Here is a 20,240-nt window from a genome sequence, read left to right on the forward strand (position 1 = left end):
CACCCCATCCTCCCCCCCCCCGGCCTCCCCCCCCCACCCGCTCCCACCCCACATCCCGCACACCCCCCCCCCCCATTTCCCAGCCCCACATTCCCCCCCCCCGAGCCCCCCCCGGACCATGCTCGACCCCCTCTGAGCGCCCCCCGCGCCCCCCCCGCCCTGGCCCCCCCCGCCCCGGGGCCCCCCCGCGCCCCCCCCCCGCATGCGCTGAGCCCCGGGGGGGGGATCCAGACCCCCCGCGGGGGGGGCGCTCGGGACCCCCCGGCCCCGCAGCCCAGGGGGGGTCGGGACCCCCGGGGCCCTTTGGGGGCGCCGCCGCTTTTTTAGGGGGGGAGCCGCCCCCCCCCCGGCCCCATTTTGGGGGCATTTGGGCCCCCCCAGCCCCGATCCAGGGGGAGATTCGGGCGATCCCCCCCCCCCCAGCCCCATTTGGGGGGATTCGGGCCCCCCCCGGCCTCATTTCAGGGGATTCGGCTCCCCCCAGCCCCTCCTGGGGTGATTGCCCCCCCCCCCCCCCGGGTCTATTTTAGGGGATTTGCCGCCCCCAGCCCCACTGAAGGGGGGGATTGACCGCCCCCGGCCCGATTTGGGGGGGTTGGGGTTTCTCAGGGCCTCCCCCAGCCCCATTTTCGGGGTGAGCCGGGGCCCCTCCCCAGCCCCGTGGGTGGATTTTGGTGGGGGGGGATTCGGGGACCCCCCCGGCCCTTGTGGGGTGACCCAGGGCCCAGGTTCGGGGGGATTTGGGGTTTCCCCAACTTCAGGTTGGGTTGAGCTGGCACTGCCCCCCCCTCCCCATTTTTGAGCTGATTTGAAGCCCCCCCGATCCCAATTTGGGGCTCACGATCCCCCCCCAGCCCCATTTCGGGGTTCAGCACCCCCCTAGACCCTCTTTTGGGGCACAAACCCCCCTCAAACCCCATTTTAGGGTTCAGGAACTCCCCCGGGGCCTCATTTTGGGGCACAACCCCTCCCCTCACCACCTCCCCCCCATTTTGGGGCTCAATCCTTCCCAGACCCCCTTTTTGGGGCTGCCCCTCTCCCTTCACCCCCCTTTTGGGGTCTCACCTTCCTCCCTCCCCCCTTTTGGGGACACCCCCCTCCCTTCACCCCCAGCCCCACATTTTGGGGTCCCCCCCCTGCTCTCACCCCCCTCTTTACCTGGGGGCTCCCCCTCTCCTTCTCCCACCCCCCAATTTGGGAGCCCCCCACCTCCTCCCCCCCCCCATTTTGGGGTTCAATCCCTCCTAGACCCCATTTGGGGGCTCTGACCCTCTCCCTTCACCCCCCTCCCCTCATTTGGAGTCTCCCCCTCTCCTTTCACACCCCCCCCCATTTTGGGGGTCTCCCTTCCCCCCCACCTCCACCCCCTCATTTTGGAACCACCCCCTTCATTTGGGGGCTCCCCCCCTCATCTGGGGACTCCCCCATCCCCTTTTCCACCCATTTCGGGGGTCCCCACTCCCTCCCCACCCTCACCTCCCATTTGGGTGCTTCCACCCCTCCTTCCCCCCCCCCCCCCCCAATTTGGGGGCTCCCCCCTCTTTGTTCACCCCCCCGATTTGGGGGTTCCCCCCTCCCCCAAATCCGGGGGCTGCCCCCATCTCTCCCCCCTCCCTCCATCTCCATTCGGGGGCTCCTCCCCCCATTTGGGGTCCCCCTCGCCGGGGTCCCCCCGGCGCTGCCGGATGGGGGGGGGTCGCTGAGGGGCCGATGGGGGGCCGGGGGGGCCCCGGGGCGCTGGGGGTGCTGGCGCTGGGGGCGCTGGGGGTGCTGGGGGTGCTGGGGGTGCTGGTGCCCCCCGCCCGCCCCGCCCGCGTCTCCTCCAGCCTCTCGACCACCCACCACGTGCACCACTTCCACGGGCGGCACGGCACGGCGCCCATCGCCATCAACCGCGCGCCCTTCCTCACCCGCGGGCACCACGGTGAGCCCTCATCATCCTCACCTTCCTCATCATCATCATCATCATCCTCATCCTCACCTTCCTCATCATCATCATCATCATCCTCATCCTCACCTTCCTCATCCTCCTCATCCTGCCCATCGCCATCAACCGCGCGCCCTTCCTCACCCGCGGGCACCACGGTGAGCCCTCATCATCCTCACCTTCCTCATCATCATCATCATCATCCTCATCCTCACCTTCCTCATCATCCTCATCCTGCCCATCGCCATCAACCGCGCGCCCTTCCTCACCCGCGGGCACCACGGTGAGCCCTCATCATCCTCACCATCCTCATCCTCACCTTCCTCATCATCCTCACCTTCCTCATCATCCTCATCCTGCCCATCGCCATCAACCACGCGCCCTTCCTCACCCGCGGGCACCATGGTGAGCCCTCATCATCCTCACCCTCATCCTCACCTTCCTCACCTTCCTCATCATCCTCACCTTCCTCATCATCCTCATCCTGCCCATCGCCATCAACCACGCGCCCTTCCTCACCCGCGGGCACCATGGTGAGCCCTCATCATCCTCACCCTCATCCTCACCTTCCTCACCTTCCTCATCATCCTCACCTTCCTCATCATCCTCATCCTGCCCATCGCCATCAACCGCGCGCCCTTCCTCACCCGCGGGCACCACGGTGAGCCCTCATCATCCTCACCTTCCTCATCATCATCATCATCATCCTCATCCTCACCTTCCTCATCCTCCTCATCCTGCCCATCGCCATCAACCGCGCGCCCTTCCTCACCCGCGGGCACCACGGTGAGCCCTCATCATCCTCACCATCCTCATCCTCACCTGCCTCATCTTCATCATCCTCATCCTCACCTTCCTCATCATCCTCATCCTCCCCATTGCCATCAACCACGCGCCCTTCCTCACCCGCGGGCACCAAGGTGAGCTTTCATCATCCTCATCATCATCCTCACCTTCCTCATCATCCTCATTCTCATCATCCTCATCCTCACCTTCCTCATCCTCCTCATCCTGCCCATCGCCATCAACCGCGTGCTCTTCCTCCTCACCTGCGGGCACCACAATGAGCCCTCATCATCCTCATCCTCACCTTCCTCATCCTCCTCATCCTCATCCTCCCCCCTGCCATCAACCATGCGCCCTTCCTCACCCATGGGCACCACAGTGAGCCATCATCATCATCATCCTCATCCTTATCCTCATCCTCATCTTCACCTTCCTCATCCTCATCATCCTCATCCTCACCTTTCTCACCATCCTCATCCTCATCCTCATCCTCCTCACCTCCATCTTTTTCATCCTCCCCATCACCATCAACCACGTGTGCCATGGTGAGCCTTCATCATCACCCACACCATCCTCATCCTCCTCATCCTCCTCGCCTTTAGCCTCATCCCACTCATCATCACCTTCCTCATCTTCATCCTCCTCATCACCATCACCTGCACACCCTTCCTCATCAATGGGCACCCCGATGAGCCTTCATCACCCTCAGCATCATCACCTTCATCCTCCTCCTCCTCCCCATGGCCATCCAGGAGCCCTTCCTCACCCACAGCCAGCTCAGTGAGCCTTCATCACCCTCCTCATCAACCTTCCCTCTCCGCCTCCTCACAGGGACCCCAAAACCATCATCATCATCCTCATCATCATCATCCTCAGCCTCAGGCTCCTTCAACCTCCTTTTCACGATGACAGGGACACAGATGGCCTTCCTCCCCCTCTTCCTCCTCCTTCTCCTTCACCTCCTTCTTCTCCTCCTCCTCTTTCCTCTTCCTCCTCCCCCTCCTCCTCCTCACTGCCTTGGGAACCTGGGAAAGCCTTCATCCTCCCCCTCTTCCTCTTCCTCCTCCTCCTCCTGCTCACAGACACCCAACCCCCTCCTCCTCCTCCTCCTCCCAGGAACTCCAGCCAGCCTTCCTCCTCCTTCTCCTCCTCCTCTTCCTCCTTCTTCTCACCCTCCTCCTCCTCCCCAGCTGCTCACGGGTACTTCAGCCCGGCCTTCCTCCCCCTCCTCCTCCTCCTCCCCTGTCACCTCCTCTTCCTCCTCCTCGCTGCCTTGGGAACCTGGAACAACCTTCCTCCCCCTCTTCCTCTTCCTCTTCCTCCTCCTCCTCCTCCTCCCCGCGCGCCGGGGCCGGGCGGGGTTTGGGGGGGCCCTGTGGGGTCCGCGCCGCGTCCGTGTCCCCGCACACGCGTGTGATTGGCTGCTTCGGGCCGGTTTTGGGGTGCTTCGGGCCGGTTTTGGGGTGCTTTGTGGTGCTTTGCGACCGTTTTGGGTGTATCTGGGGTTTTTTGGGGTGTTTTGGGATGGTTTGGTGTTTTTTGGGTGTTTTTGGCTGGTTTGGGTGTGTTTTCGGTGGGTTTGTGCACCTCGTGCAAGGCCACGGGGGGGGGGGACAGGGGACCAAGAGGGACCCCCAAACCCGGGGGGGTCCTGATGGTCCCACAGCCCCTCCCCCAAATTCAGAGGTGCCCCCCCAGGTCTCGGAGCCCCCCCCCCGCGTTCCTCGGGGTCCCCCCACGGTTACCGTGGACCCCCCCAAGTTCAGGAGTCCCCATGAACGCTGGGGTTCCCCCACCCCCACATTCCGGGTCACTCCCCAAACTCGAGGGTCCCTCCTGGACCCCCCCTACATGCCCAAATTCCAGGGGATCCCCCTTGCACTCAGGGTCCCCCCCCAAACCCTGAGACCCCCAAATTCAGTACCACCCCCCCCCCCAAACCCCCCTGCCCTGAGCTCCCCCCAGATCTGGCTCCCCCCAACCCCCCTCCGCTTGCCCCCCTGACCCCCCCCGTTTTTTTCTCTCCCCCCCCCCAGCGGGCACCACGTACATTTTCGGCAAGGGGGGGGCTCTGATCACCTACACGTGGCCCCCCAATGACCGGCCCAGCACCCGCGCTGACCGCCTGGCCCTGGGCTTCAGCACCCGGCAGCGCGACGCCGTGCTGCTGCGCGTGGAGAGCGCGGCCGGGCTCGGAGACTTCCTGCAGCTCCACATTGTAAGGGGGAGGGGGGCAAAAAAATTGGGGTACGGGGGTGGTGGGGGGGCTGGGAGGGGCTGGAGGCACAGGGGACTCTGGGGGTCTGGGGGTTTAGGGGGGTCTGGGGGTGCTGCTGCACGTGGAGAGCGCGGCCGGGCTCGGAGAATTCCTGCAGCTCCACGTTGTAAGGGGGGGCAAAAAAATTGGGGTACGGGGGTGATGGGGGCGCAGGGGATCTTCAGGAGATCTCCGCGTCATAAATTAGGGGTTGGGGGTGTTCATGGGGGTCCTGGGGAGGCCAGGGGGATTTGGGGGGCAGGGGGACTCCTGGTCAAGGCCCGGTTTGGTGACTTCCCTCAGCTCCACAGCAGAAAGGGGGACAAAATTGGGGTGAAGGGGGGGGTTTAATGGGGGTCCTGGGGGGCTCCAGGGCTTCCTGCTAAAGGCTGGATTTGGTGACATCCTGAAGCTCTGCAGGAAGGGAAAAAATTGGGGTCCAAGGGGGGTTTGGGGGTACGGGGGGCGGGGGGGCTCTGTGGTTTCCTGTTAACAGCCACAGAGTCGTGAGGGGGGGCCAAAATTGGGGTGCAGGGGGGAGCTGGGGGTCGTTCCCTGGCGGAAGGGGGCTGTCCGTCCGTGGGACAGGTACCCACCGGTGCCCCCCGTGCCCACCCTGCAGGTGCAGGGGGCCGTGGGGGTCCTGTTCAACGTGGGCACCGAGGACATCGCGCTGGAGGAGCGGGGGGCGGCCGTCAGCGATGGGCGCTTCCACGTCGTCCGCTTCACGCGCAGCGGCGGCAACGCCACGCTCCAGGTGGACGGCGGCCCCCTGCACGAGCGCTACCCGCCAGGTACCCCCCGCCGCGCCCCGGGCACCCCAGGGCCCCTAGAGACACCCCCAGGTATGGCCCAGGTGTTCCCCAGGGTTCCTACAGACCCCACAGGTACCCCACAGGTACCCTTGAGGTTCCTACAGATCCTGCAGGTGTTCCCCAGGTGTTCCCCAGGGTTCCTACAGACCCTACAGGTACCCCCCAGGTACCCTCAGGTCTCTTACAGACCCCCCAGGTGTTCCCCAGGGTTCCTACAGACCCTACAGGTGTTCCCCAGGTGTCCCCCAGGTCTCTTACAGACCCCCCAGGTGTTCCCCAGGGTTCCTACAGACCCCCCAGGTGTTCCCCAGGTGTCCCCCAGGTCTCTTACAGACCCCACAGGTGTTTCCCAGGTACCCCTGAGGTTCCTACAGACCCCACAGGTGTTCCCCAGGTGTTCCCCAGGGCTCCTACAGACCCCCCAGGTACCCCCAGGTACCACTCAGGGCTCCCACAGACACCCAAGGGACACCCCAGGTGCTTGGGGACACCCCTAGGGCACCTTGAGACACCGCAGGGACACCCCCTGGGACACCCCAAGGCACCTCAGGGTGCTCAGGGACACCCTGGGACACCCCTATGGCACCTATGGGGACCCCAGGGCGCCCCCGGAGCACCCAGAGCCCCCCCCAAGCCCCCCATGGCACCTTTGGACACCCCGGGGTCACCCCAGGTGCTTGGGGACACCCCCAGAGCCCCCCCCTAACGAGGGCACTAACGAGGCAGCGCTAACGAGGGGTCCCACGGCCACCCCCCACCCCTCCCCCGCTAATGCCCCCCTAAAGGCCACATAAACCCCCCGAGGGCCAACCCCACCCCCCCCCGGTGACACCATGGCCAGGGCTGGGGACATCAGCAGGGGCGTCACGGCTGTGGGGACACTGATGGTCACAGCGTGGTGGCACCAGTGGTGACACGATGGTTGTGCCACCGTCCCGCCACGGTGGCACTGGTGGTGACAGATGGTGACACCGATGGTGACACTGTGGCCACACCATCACGATGCCGATGGTGGCACCCACGGGCTCACACCCCGATGGCGCTGACAGTGACGCCACCGTCCCACCATGGTGACATTCATGGTGACACTGTGATCCCTTCATGGTCAACACTGATGGTGACACCGATGGCGCCACCAGTGATGAGGTCACGGTCACATCATGGTGACATTGATGGTGACACCAGTGGTGCTGCTAATGATGATTCCATGGTCCCACCGTGGTGACACTGGCGGTGACAGCAATGGCCAGGCCAGTCCCATCATGGTGACACTGATGGTGACACCAGTGGCAAGGTCACCATCCCACAGTGGTGGCACTGATGATGCCACTAACAATGAGACCACGATCCCACCATGGTGACACTGATGGTGACACCAATGGCCAGACCATGGTCCCACCATGGTGACACTGATGGTGACACCAATGGCCAGACCACGGTCCCACCATGGTGACACTGATGGTGACACCAATGGCCAGACCACGGTCCCACCATGGTGACATTGATGGTGACACCAATGGCCAGACCACGGTCCCACCATGGTGACACTGATGGTGACACCAATGGCCAGACCACGGTCCCACCATGGTGACATTGATGGTGACACCAATGGCCAGACCACGGTCCCACCATGGTGACGCTGATGGTGACACCAATGGCCAGACCACGATCCCACCGTGGTGACATTGATGGTGACACCAAGAGTGCCACTAATGATGACACCGTGTTCCCATCTTGGTGACACTCATGATGCAACTAATGATGAGATCACAGTCCCACCATGGTGACGCTGATGGTGACACCAATGGCAAGACCAAAACCCCACAGTGGTGACACCAACGGTGCCATTGAGATCAGGGTCCCATCGTGGTGACACCAACGGTGCCATTGATACCACGGTCCCACCACAGCGCCGCCGACGGTGACACCGCCATGACGCCACCGCCGATGCCCCCCCCGGCGCCGGTCCCTGGCGGTGTCCCCGTGCCCTGCCCCGTGTCCCCGTAACGCTCTTCTCCTCCCTCCGAAGGCAGCGGGGACAGCGAGCGGCTGGCGCTGGCGCGGCAGCGCATCCCCTTCCGCCTGGGGCGGGTGGTCGATGAGTGGCTGCTCGACAAAGGTAACGGCAGCGAGCGCCCCCCACACCTGGGCACCCCCCACACCTGGGCACGCCCCACACCTGGGCACCCCCCCACACCTGGGCACCCCGCTGCGGCCGGGACCCAGAGATTTTGGGGTCCCAGGTGTCTGGAACCCACTGATCTGGGGAGTGTCTGGGACCCCCCAACATCTGGAGGCTCCCACACCTGGGCACCGCCACACCTGGGCACCCCGGAATGTGGGGACTCAGGTGTGCGGGACCCACCCATTTGGGGTCCCAGGTGTTCGGGGATCCCGGCATTTGGGACCCCGATATTTGGGGGTTGCAGCACCTGGGCCCCACAGGTGTCCAGGAGCCACGTCCCAGAGGACCCCGTTGTCCAGGGACCCCCAGGTGTCCGGGGAGGGGAGCCCAGGTGTTGGGGGAGGGGCCAGCCCCTGCCCCGCCCCCTCATTACCTGGTTAAAGGGATGCTAACGCACCTAACGGCCCCCCTAAACCGCGCTGAGCCCAGAGCCCCCCTAAAGCCGCATAAACCCGCTAAACCCCCTAACCCGCACCTGCCCAGCGACTGCCCGGGGCCGGGGCTGCGCCAGGTGTGCGCAGTGCAGGTGTGCACCAGGTGTGCACCATGGCTGGGGCGTGCGCCAGGTGTGCGCAGGACAGGTGCGCACCAGGTGTGCACCATGGCTGGGGCGTGCACCAGGCGTGCGCAGTGCAGGTGTGCACCAGGTGTGCGCAGGACAGGTGTGCGCAGGACAGGTGTGCACCAGGTGTGCGCAGGACAGGTGTGCACCAGGCTGGGGCGTGCGCCAGGTGTGTGCCATGGCTGGTGTGTGCACCAGGTGTGTGCCTTGGCACCAGGTGTGCACAGGACAGGTGTGCACCAAGGCTGGGGTGTGTGCCAGGTGTGCACGAGGGCCAGGTGTGCAGCAGGGCCAGGTGTGCAGCAGGGCCAGGTGTGCAGCAGGGCCAGGTGTGCGTGAGGAAGGCGCACAGGTGTGTCTGCCCTGCAGGTGTGCACAGGAGCCGCCCCAGCCTCGCACGCCCCTCGCACGCCCCGGCCCCGCCCAGGCAGGGCCCCTGCCCCTCCCCCCCGCCCCAAATGACCCAAAATTGGCCGAATTGAGCCCGAGCGGAGCCGGGGGCCGGGGGGGGCGTTGGGGTCCCTTTAACTGCCCGGGGGGGGAGGGGGGCGGGGGTGGGAGGGGTGTGGGGGGAGGGGGGGCAGGGTGTGCACACCCAGGTGTGCCCCAGGTGTGCGGCTGAGGGCGGGGGATGGTGGGGGTGGGCGTGGCAGGGTGAGGCAGGTGGGGCAGTGTGGGGGCGTGCCAGGTGTGGGAATAAGGCCGTGCCAGGTGTGCCAGGTGTGCAGCTGCCCTGTCCATCCATGGGACTGTGTCAGGGTGACAGTGTCAGGATGAGCCAGGTGAGCCAGTGCCAGGTGTGCCAGGTGTGCCAGGTGTGCCAGCCCCCCTCTCCATCCCTGGGGGCTGTGTGAGTGTGGGGTGACAGTGTCAGGGTGAAGGTGTTGAGGTCACAGTGTCGGGGTGACAACATCAAGGTAGCACAGGTGAGCCAGGTGTGCCAGTACCAGGTGTGACACGTGTGCCAGCCCCCCCCTCATCCCCCCAGCTGCCCCTCTCCACCGGGCCGGGGGGATGCGTGTGGGTGAGGTGACAATGTCGGGGTAGCACAGGTGACACAGGTGACACAGGTGGCACAGGTGACACAGGTGGCACAGGTGACACAGGTGAGCCGGTTCCAGGTGTGCCAGGTGTGCGAGCCCCCCCTCTCCCCCCCAGGCCGGCAGCTGACCATCTTCAACAGCCAGGCGCGCGTGCGGGTGGGGGGCCGGGACCGCGGCCGCCCCTTCCAGGGGCAGCTCTCGGGGCTCTACTACAACGGGCTGAAGCTGCTGGCGCTGGCGGCCGAGGGACACCCCCGCGTGCGGCTCGAGGGGGACCTGCGGCTCGTGGGGGACCCCCCCCCGCCCCCCGCGCCCCCCGGCGCTACCCCCGCGCCCCCCGACATGGCCACCACCATCATGGAGACCACCACCACCATGGCCACGACCACCACCCGCCGCGGGCGCTCGCCCACCCTGCGCGACACCGTCGCCCAGGTAAAGCGGGGGGGGGGGGAGGAAAGGGGGTCTGGGGGGGAGGGGGGGCACTGGGACGGGTAAATGGGGAGTGGGGAATTGGGGGGGGGGTTTGGATTGAGGGAGGGTCCTCGCAAGGACAGGGTGTGGGGGGAGGCGGTAAAAGGGGGGAGGGTCTGCAGCGAATTTGGGGGAGGATGGGGGGGTCCCAAGGGTCGGGTATGGGGGGAGGGGGCTCTGCTGGAGGGGCAGGTGTGGGGGGACCCCAGAGAGGGGCTGGAGGGACCATCCCGAACACCTGGGTGCGCTCAGGTGACCCCTGACCCCCCTCCCCGGGCCCTGGGGGGCTCTGGGGGGGTGAGGGGGGTTTGGGGGTCCCCAGGCCCATGCTGACCCCCCCCGGTGTCCCCCCAGAACACGGACGATCTGCTGGTGGCCTCGGCCGAGTGTCCGAGCGATGACGAGGACCTGGAGGAGTGTGAGCCGGGCACAGGTGGGTGCTGCTCCGGGGCCCCGGGCACGCGTGTGTGGCACGGCCTCGCACACGCGTGTGGCACGGCCTCGCACACGCGTGTGACACGGCCGCAGAGCCCGGGGCTCTCCCCCACCCCCCCGGCAGGGGTGAGACCCCCGCACAGGTGTGGGGGTGTGCACACGCACAGGTGTGGAGGGGCGGGGGTGTTGCACACGCGTGTGAGCAGGGAACGTGCCAGGCTGCTCACGGCAGGGGGACACGCGGCTACGGGAGCTGCTCACACACCTGGACAGGTACACACACACACACCTGGACAGGTACACACACACCTGGACAGGTGTGCTCACGCAGACACACACACACAACTGGACAGGTGCACACACACACACACCTGGACAGGTGTGCTCACACAGACTCACACACACACACACACACACATGGACAGGTGTGCTCACGCAGACACACACACACAGACCTGGACAGGTGTGCTCACACACACATACACACACACCTGGACACATGCACACACACACACCTGGACAGGTGCACACACACACAGCTGGACAGGTGTGCTCACACACACACACACACACACCTGAACTGTTCATGCACACACCTGTATAGGTGTGCCCATACACCCACAGACACACCTGCACAGGTGTGCACACACCTGTACTGTGCACACACACCTGCACAGGTGCACACATCTGAACTGTGCACACATAACAGGAGCTGCTCACATACACACACAGGCACAGGTGTGCACACACACCTGAACTCACACTCACACCTGCCCCACAAACGCAGCCCCCCCCACACCCAGGTGCCCCCCTTTGCACACCCAGGTGCCCCCCCCTTGCACATACGCTCCCACCTGTGGCCCCGCCCACCACCTGTGGCCCCACCCCCCACCTGCACAGGTGTTCCCGCCCATTCCGAGCACACACCTGAGCCCGGGGGCTGTGCAAGCCCCTCCCCCATCCCCCCGCTTCCCTGACGGACGGACACTCGGACATTCGGACACTTGGACGCTCGGACGGACAGGGAGGACCCCCCGGGGTCTGGGGACACCCCGTGTGACACGGTCACACCTGCACTGTCACACCTGTGCTGCCACACCTGCGCTGCCACCAGGACCTCAGCAAGGACCCTCCCCCACCCCCAGTGTCACACGGTGACACCCCCTGGACACCCCGGGTGTCACCTGGACACTGGAGACCCCCCCCCAGGACACCTGGGGCCTCACCTGGCACCCACAGGTGTCACCTGGACAGCCGGGCGTGTCCGGCCCTGGCACCCACAGGTGTCCCCCCGGACATCTGCGTCCCCCCCGGACACCCGGGTGTCCCCCACGGGTGTCCCCAGGACACTCTGGCCCCCCCAAGACCCCACTTGTGGGGGAGGGGCGGCAACGGTCAGGGGAAGGGGGGAGGAGCGGGGGACAGACGGACGGACAGCGGACGGACAGTGGATGGACAGAGGATGGACAGAGGATGGACAATGGATGGACAATGGATGGACAACGGACTCTGTATGGACAGATGGACAGTGGTCCATGGATGGGTGGATGGATGAGGGATGGACGGACAGATGGATGGGGATGGATGAGTTCAAGGCTGGCCGGATGCAGAGATGGATGGATGGGCGCATGGATGGATTTCGGGATGGACGGATGGACACACGGATAGGTGGATCTATGGAGAGCTGGACAGGTGGATGGACAGATGGACACATGGTTGGATGGATGGATGGATGGATGGACATGGGAATGGATGGATGGATACAGGGATGATTGGATGGATGGATGATGGACGGATGGACGGATGGACAGATGGACGGATGGATGGATGGATGGACAAATGGATTCAAAGATCCATGGATGGATTTAGGGATGGATGGATGGATGATGGATGATGGATGATGGATGATGGATGGATGATGGATGATGGATGGATGATGGATGGATGGATGATGGATGGATGGATGATGGATGATGGATGATGGATGGATGATGGATGATGGATGGATGATGGATGGATGGATGGATGGATGGATGGATGGATGGATGATGGATGATGGATGATGGATGGATGATGGATGATGGATGGATGATGGATGGATGGATGGATGGATGGATGGATGGATGGATGGATGGATGATGGATGATGGATGATGGATGATGGATGGATGATGGATGATGGATGGATGATGGATGGATGGATGGATGGATGGATGGATGGATGGATGATGGATGATGGATGATGGATGGATGGATGATGGATGGATGGATGGATGGATGGATGGATGGATGGATGGATGGATGATGGATGATGGATGATGGATGATGGATGGATGGATGATGGATGGATGGATGGATGATGGATGATGGATGATGGATGGATGATGGATGGATGATGGATGGATGGATGGATGGATGGATGGATGGATGATGGATGGATGATGGATGGATGGATGGATGGATGGATGGATGGATGGATGGATGGATGATGGATGGATGATGGATGGATGATGGATGGATGGATGGATGGATGGATGGATGGATGATGGATGGATGATGGATGGATGGATGGATGGATGGATGGATGGATGGATGATGGATGGATGGATGATGGATGGATGATGGATGGATGGATGGATGGATGGATGGATGGATGGATGGATGGATGATGGATGATGGATGATGGATGGATGATGGATGATGGATGGATGGATGGATGGATGATGGATGGATGATGGATGGATGGATGATGGATGATGGATGGATGGATGGATGGATGATGGATGGTTGATGGATGATGGATGGATGATGGATGGATGATGGATGGATGATGGATGGATGATGGATGGATGGATGATGGATGGATGATGGATGGATGATGGATGGATGATGGATGGATGATGGATGGATGATGGACAGATGGATTCAAGGATCCATGGATGGATTTAGGGATGGACAGATGATGGATGGACGGATGGATGGATGGATGGATGGACGGATGGATGGAAGGATGGATGGATGGACGGATGGATGGACGGATGGATGGACGGATGGATCCAAGGCTGATGGCCAATGGCCGGTGGCTGATGGCCGGGGGCCGGTGGCCAGTGGTGGCCGGCGGTGGCCGGGGCCGGCCGGGGCCGGGCGCTGGCGCCGCAGGGGTGGCCGCGGCACCTTCTCACCGAGTGTCTCTTCTCTTCTTTTCTTTTTGTTCTTTTTTTCTCTTTTTTCTCTTTCTCTCGTTTTTTGTGTGCTTTCCCTTCCTTCCTGCAATTTCTTTTTCCTCCACGCTAAAATCACCCGGCCCCATCCCGCGATGTAAGTTGACGGCAGCGCCGCGGTTTGCTCTTAAAAACAAAAAACCGAGAAAAAAAAAAAAAAAAAAGTAGCGGAATTAGCTAAAAATGCAGAAAAAAAAAAAATAACCTAGAGCGGAGCTGGCGCGGAGGCGGCCGGAGGCGGCGGGGGGGGGTCGGGGGGCGCAGCGGGGCGCGGCGGCGGGGGCTGACGGGGGTCTCCCCGTCCCCTTTCTGTCTCCGCAGGCGGGGAGCTGGTGCTGCCGGCGTCCCCGGGCCCCCCCGCGCCCCCCGCCGCCCCCCGCGCCCCCCCGGGCTGCGGCCCCGACTGCGACGAGCCCTCGGGCTTCGCCTCGGGGGAGGCGGCGGACCCCGACCCCGACCCCGGCCACGCTCCCGGCCCCGAGCAGCCGCCGGCCGACGACGAGGACTTCGCGGGGCTGGGGGGCGGGGGGAGCCCCGAGGCCGCCGCCCCCCCGGCGGCCACGGCCGCGCCCCGCGGCGCCGGGACCGAGCCCACGGTGGCGGGCGCGGCTCCGCCCGGGCTGGTGCCGGCGGGCGAGCGGCACCCGCGGGAGGGAGCGGGCGGGGGGGGGCGGCGCGGGGGGGGCTCGGCGCCTCCCGTGACCCGGCGCCCCCCCGTGCCCCCCACAGCCGCGCCCGGAGCGGTGGAGGTGGTGCGGGAGGCGGGCGGCACCACCGGCATGGTGGTGGGCATCGTGGCGGCCGCCGCGCTCTGCATCCTCATCCTGCTCTACGCCATGTACAAGTACCGCAACCGCGACGAGGGCTCCTACCAGGTGGACCAGAGCCGCCACTACATCGGGGCCGCCCCCGCCGCGCCCGGGGGGGGCCCGGGAGGGGCCCCCGGTGCCGCGTCCCCGACCCCGCCCGCCGGGACCCCCAAGGAGAAGGCGGCGGCCGCGCCCCCCAAGGCGCCGGGCAAAGCGCGGCGCAACAAGGACAAGGAGTATTACGTGTGAGGGGGGGGGGTCTCCACGCGTGTCCCCCGACCCCCCCCCACAACCGGCCGCCACCCCCGGGGGGATGTCACCTGCCCGCCCCCCCGACCCCGCCGCAGCGGGGGCGCCTCTGTGGTCTCTCTCTCTCTCTCTCTCTCTCTCTGTGTGTGTGTCCCCCCCCCCCCGACCCCGCCGCGGGAACCGGGGGGCGGCGCGCGGGGGGGGGGCGTGGGGGGCGCGCGGGACCCCCCCGCGTGGGGTGTGGGATTTTCCTCCCCCCCCCCCCCCCCGAGGGGCGCGGGACCCCCCCCTCAACCGCCCCCCTTCCCAACCTCGGATCGGTTTTTTACCGCCCCCCCCCCTCGCCCCCCCTCTCCGGGTATTTCTTTGGGTTTATTTTTTAATTTCGAGAGCCCCGATTGGCGTCGGGACCCCCCGGGGTCCTGCCGGGACCCCCCAAAAGCCGCCCCGAATCCCTCCGAGCCCCCCCGGGCCGCCCCCCCCGCCGCGCACAGAGGAATACACGGTTCTATACTTCGTACAGCGGCTCCGCCTCTTCCTGCGCCGCCCCCGGGACCCCCCGAACCCGCCGGGACCCCCCAACCTCCCCCCCGGGGGGGGGGGGGGGGGATCCCGGCCCTCCCCTCCGCCAGGGGGCGCCGCCCCCCTCGTCTGGGCCCCGCCTTCTCGGTGACGTCACCCTGGCGGCCCCGCCCCCTCCGCCCACCCGTGCCGCTTCCGCCCCGCGCGCGGCACCGGCGCGAGGAGCGCGCGGAGCCGTGACCCCGCGGTGACCCCGCGGTGACCCCACGGTGACCCCTCCGTGACCCCGCTCATGGACGGGGAGGGGGAGGCGGAGGGGGAGGGCGCGTCCGCCCCGCCGGGCGCTGCCGGTGAGGGGGCGGGGCCACAGGAGGGGGCGGGACCGTGAGTACGGGTGTGGGCGTGGCCGTCGGACCCCCGTGGGTGTGGGGGCGTGGGACGCTTTGGAGGCCTTGAGCCCCCCGGGGGGGCGTGGGACCCTTCGGGGGATGCTCTGGGGGAGGGCGTGGCCGTGGGACCCCCGTGCGTCCTTTGGGTGTGTCCCGGTGGGTGTGTCAGTGTGGGGGTGGGGGTCCCGGGGGAGCTTTGGGGGTCCCGAGTGGGTTTGGCGGGGGTCTCACGGCCCCCGTTGCCCCCAGCCCTGCTGTACCTGCCGGACGGGTCGGCGCTGCCGCTGCCGCTGGAGCCGCCCCCGGGCCCCACGGCCGCGGAGCTGCTGCGCCGCCTGCAGGGGGCGCTGCGCCTCCCGCCCGCCGCCGGCGACGCCCTCGCGCTGTGGCTGGGGTCGGAGCTGCTCGGTGAGGGGGGGACGGGGGGACATGGAGGGGACAGGGGGACACGGACATAGGGGGGACATGGAGGGACAGGGGGACATGGGGGGGACAGGGGGACATGGACATAGGGGGGACATGGGGGGACATGGGGGGACAGGGGGACATGGGGGGACAGGGGGACACGGACATAGGGGGGACGTGGACGTGGCGGGGTCACAGCTCACGCTGTTGTTGGGGTTGGAGCTGCTGTGGTTGGAGGACGGGGGGACACGGGGGGACACAGGGGGACATGGAGGGGACAGGGGGACCCAGAGGGGAAATGGGAACTGGGGGACATGGGGGGGTCGTGGGGTCACAGCTCGGTTGCGAACGGAGCTGCTCGGTCAGGAGGGGACATTGGAGGGTCCCATGAGGGACAGGGGGACGCGAGGATCCCCCTGGAGGATGGAATGGGGGGGGTCCCTGTGCCCGTGGGGGTCCCCGTGGGGGTCTCCGCGGGTCCCCGAGCGGGTGCCAGCCCTGTGCCCCCCCCCAGAGGTGCAGCTGAAGCCGCGGCACCGACCCCTGCGCCTGGTCCGGCACTGGCCGGAGCTGCTGCTGCGCTTCAGCCTCGGCTCGCCCGCGGCCATCGCCCAAGGTGAGGGGCGGGGGGCCCGGGGGGGTCCTGTTGGGGGGCGGGAGGGTCCCCTCGAGGGTCCCACTGACCCCCTGCCCCCCCCAGATGAGCCGTGTCTGCAGCTGCGCAGGAACGTGTTCTTCCCTAAGAGCCGCGAGCTGGAGGTGAGGGGGGCGCACGGGGGTCCCCAGCGTGGGGGGATCCATGGGGATGCAGGGTGGGGTCTGCGGTGGTTTAGGGGTGTCTCTGTGTGACCTGCGGGTGTCCGTGGCTCCCAGCTGCAGGAGGAGGAGCTGCTCCGGTTGCTCTATGAGGAGGCGCGGGAGCAGCTGAGGGGGGGGCGCTACCCCGTGGACCCCCCCGAGGCGGCCGAGCTGGGGGGGCTCAGCTGCCGCCTGCGCCTGGGGCCCTTCGAGCCCGGCCGGCACACGGAGCTCAGCCTGCGGTCAGCACCGGCCGGACCCTGCCCGTGGGACCCCCGCCCGCGGGATCCCCGCCCGTGGGAACCCCTGGGATTCCCTTTGCGACCCCACCCAGAACCACCCTGGGGCATCCCCCGCGATCCCCAACCTGGGACCCTCCCCCGCGACCACCCACGGGATCCCCTCCACCTGGGAGCCATCCCTGGGGGACCCCCCCTCACCTGGGGACCCACCCACGGGAACCCCTCCGGGACCGCCCCACCCCACGGGACCCCCATCTCCTGGCCACACGGTACCCCCTGACCCCCGTGTTCCGCCCGTGCCCCTCCCGGTCCCCGTGTGACCCCCGCTGACCCCCCCTGACCCCCCGGTGTCCCCCCCAGGCCGCTGCTGGGGGAGCTGCTGCCGCCGGGTCCTCCGGCCCGCTGGGGGGCGCTGTTCCGGCGCTCGCGCGAGCCGGGCCCCGCCCAGCGGCTGCTCGAGGCGTTCGCGCGTGCGCCGGGCCCCGAGGCGCCCCCTGCCGGATTGTACCGGGACTTCCTGCGCCGCTGCCACGCCCTGCCCGGCTACGGGTGAGGGGGGCGGGGGGACCCCGCTTAGAGACCCCCCCTGGGGACACCCCGAAAGGGACACCCCCCCTTGGGACACCCTCCAGTTAGAGACCCCCATGGGACACCCCAAAAGGGACACCTCAATGGGACACACCCCATGGGACACCCCCCCATTAGAGACCCCCACGGGACACCCCACTGACGCCCCCAGACCCTCGGGGAAGCTCACAAAGACCCCTCCCCGGGACCCCTGCAGACCTAAGGGACACCCCCAGGCACCGCCCAGAAACCCCCAGATTGACGGGGGACCCCCCCCCAGATCACCAGGGGAACCCCAAAGGAGCCCCCCGTGCCCCCACCCTGCCCCCCAGAGACATCAAATGAGCCCCACAGGGGCTCTCCCAGGCACCCCGCAATATCTGAGCCCCACAGACTCCCCCAGACCCACAGTGACCCCCCCAGGACTCCTCCTAGACCCCCCAAGTTCCTCGGTACCCAGGTCCCGAGGGATCCCCCCCCCAGCATGATGACCCCCAACAAGTGACCCCACACTGCACTTGGGGAGCCAGGAATTTGGGGGCAACCAGAATTTGGGGTTTGGGGGTGACCCAGGTGTGTCCCACCCCCCCCCTCCAGGTGTGCCTTCTTCCCGGGAGCCATTGAGCGGCCGTCGGGGGGGCTGCTGGGCCGGGGGGGGCTGCGCCCCGTCAGCGTGGCCGTGGGGCTCGAGGGGGTCACCATCATTGACCCCCGCCAGAAGGTATTGGGGGGGGTCTGGGGGGCAGGACGGGGGTCAGGGGGGCACTGTGGGTGACCCCCACCCCCCCGTGCCCCCCAGCACGTGCTGCTGTCCCTGACGTACCCCGAGCTGTGCTGGGAGCTGGTGGGGGCAGTGGGGCAGGACGGGGACCCCGCGGGGCAGGACGGGGACCCCACGGAGCCCCCCCAGCTCTGGCTCGAGTTCGACGGGGACCACGAGGGAGCCCCCGTGAACCGACTGCTGCGGGTGTTCTCCCCACAGGTGCGACCACGGGGCAGGTGGGGGGCCCTGGGGAGGGAATTTGGGGGCAGCAGGGGGACGGTTTGGGAGCACTTCAGGGGGCAGCTGGGTGGGGTCCCCGGGGGATCCGTTTGGGGGTGTTTGGGAATCCTGGGAGGGTCGTTTTGGGGGACAGTTTGCTGTCAGTTCGGAGGCGCAGGTGTGGGTTTGGGGGTCCTGGGGTATGCAAGGGGGTCGGTTTGGGGGTTTCTGGGGTGGATTTGGGGGTCCCTGGGGGGGGTCCCAGGGGTGGGTTTGTGAGTACTGGGGGGGCATCCTGAGGCTGGGGGGGGGTGGTGGGGGTTTGGAGGGTTCCCGGGGGGGGGGGGCTCGGTCCGGTGCCGCCCGCGCTGACAGCGCCCCCAGGCGGAGCTGATGAGCGCCCTCATCGAGTGCTGCATCGAGCTGGGCGGGGCGGCCCCGCCCACCGAGGACCAGGCCCCGCCCTCCGCCGCTGCCGAGGCCACGCCCCCCGAGCCGGCCGGCGCGCGCGGCGCCCCCTTGCGGCGACAGCAGAGCGTGACCCGGCCCCGCCTGCAGCGCCTCGCGACCATCGACTACGTGCGGGACGGTGCGACAGGCGACAGCGGCGACATGGGGGGCTTGGGGGACATCGGGGACATGGGGGACATCGGGGGCATCGGGGACATCTGGGACATGGGGGACATCCAGGACATCTGGGACATCGGGGACATGGGGGACATCTGGGACATGGGAGACAGCAGGGACATGGGGGGCATGGAGGACATCGGGGACATGAGGGACAGCGGGGGCATCGGGGACATCTGGGACATGGGGGACAGCGGGGACATGGGGGGACATCTGGCACATGGGGGATATCAGGGACAGCGGGGACATGGGGGACAGCAGGGAGATGGGGGACATGGGGGACATTGAGGACATCTGGGACATAGCGGGGACATTGGGGGCAGTGGGGACATGGGGGGGCATGGGGGACATCGGGGACATGGGAGGACATGAGGGACATGAAGGACAGTGGGGACATGGGAGGACAGGGGGACATGGAGACACACACACACAGAGCTTGTGGAGAGGGTAGGGGACATGGGGTCGAGGAGGAGGGGGACACAGGAGCTTGCAGGGGACAGGGAGGGCGGTGACAGGGACACGGGGGACAGCGTGGGGGTGGACCGTGGGGGGAATATGATGAGCAGGGAACACAGGGACAGCGGGTGGTCTGGGGGAACGTGGCGGGAGGCGGAATGGGGACACCCAGGGGTGGTGGCACAGGGGAGCCCGAGGCGGTTCCTGCCCTAAATCCCACCCCAATGTCCCCCCCCAGGGCAGGAGCTGCGGCGGGTGAAGCCCCCCCGGCGCTCGGTGTCCTTCTTCAGCCGCGGGGGCGCCGGCGGCGGCTCCTACAGCCCTGTGGCGGGGGGCACAGGGGGGGCCGGCTCCGAGCAGGGCTGAGCCCCCCCGAGCCCCCCAAACCCCTCCCAGCTCAGACTGGGAGCCCCTGGGATCTCCCCCTCTTTGTACCCACACCCCCCAATAAACTGCACTGCCCCCCTGGCCCCATCCCCAGGCAGGGTTT

At 66.7% G+C, this 20,240-nt stretch overlaps 2 protein-coding genes across 15 annotated transcripts in view; both read left to right on the forward strand.

Moving 5' to 3' along the window:
- NRXN2 (neurexin 2) overlaps positions 1-15,282 on the forward strand; it is a 45,575-nt gene extending 30,293 nt beyond the window's left edge. For 7 of the 14 annotated variants that reach the window (XM_053968194.1, XM_053968196.1, XM_053968195.1 and 4 more), the window contains 6 exons: positions 4,750-4,931; positions 5,593-5,764; positions 7,815-7,904; positions 9,691-10,010; positions 10,404-10,482; positions 14,026-15,282. In XM_053968194.1, coding sequence (XP_053824169.1) covers positions 4,750-4,931; positions 5,593-5,764; positions 7,815-7,904; positions 9,691-10,010; positions 10,404-10,482; positions 14,026-14,762 — 1,580 coding nt within the window. In that variant the 3' untranslated portion in view covers positions 14,763-15,282. The remainder of the gene's footprint in view (positions 1-4,749; positions 4,932-5,592; positions 5,765-7,814; positions 7,905-9,690; positions 10,011-10,403; positions 10,483-14,025) is intronic. The other 7 variants (XM_053968201.1, XM_053968203.1, XM_053968202.1 and 4 more) reach the window with 2 other exon arrangements.
- Positions 15,283-15,459: 177 nt separating this feature from the next.
- Positions 15,460-20,224, forward strand: FRMD8 (FERM domain containing 8). Its single transcript, XM_053968036.1, has 10 exons — positions 15,460-15,634; positions 15,923-16,081; positions 16,593-16,694; positions 16,779-16,837; positions 16,952-17,118; positions 17,479-17,667; positions 18,283-18,406; positions 18,485-18,667; positions 19,052-19,256; positions 19,989-20,224. Exons 1-10 carry the CDS (start codon positions 15,577-15,579, stop codon positions 20,114-20,116), a joined length of 1,374 nt encoding a protein of 457 aa, XP_053824011.1. The 5' UTR covers positions 15,460-15,576; the 3' UTR covers positions 20,117-20,224.
- The last annotated feature ends 16 nt before the right edge of the window (positions 20,225-20,240 follow it).

Source organism: Vidua chalybeata, chromosome 32 (genome assembly GCF_026979565.1).
Source record: "Vidua chalybeata isolate OUT-0048 chromosome 32, bVidCha1 merged haplotype, whole genome shotgun sequence".
NCBI lineage: Eukaryota > Metazoa > Chordata > Aves > Passeriformes > Viduidae > Vidua > Vidua chalybeata.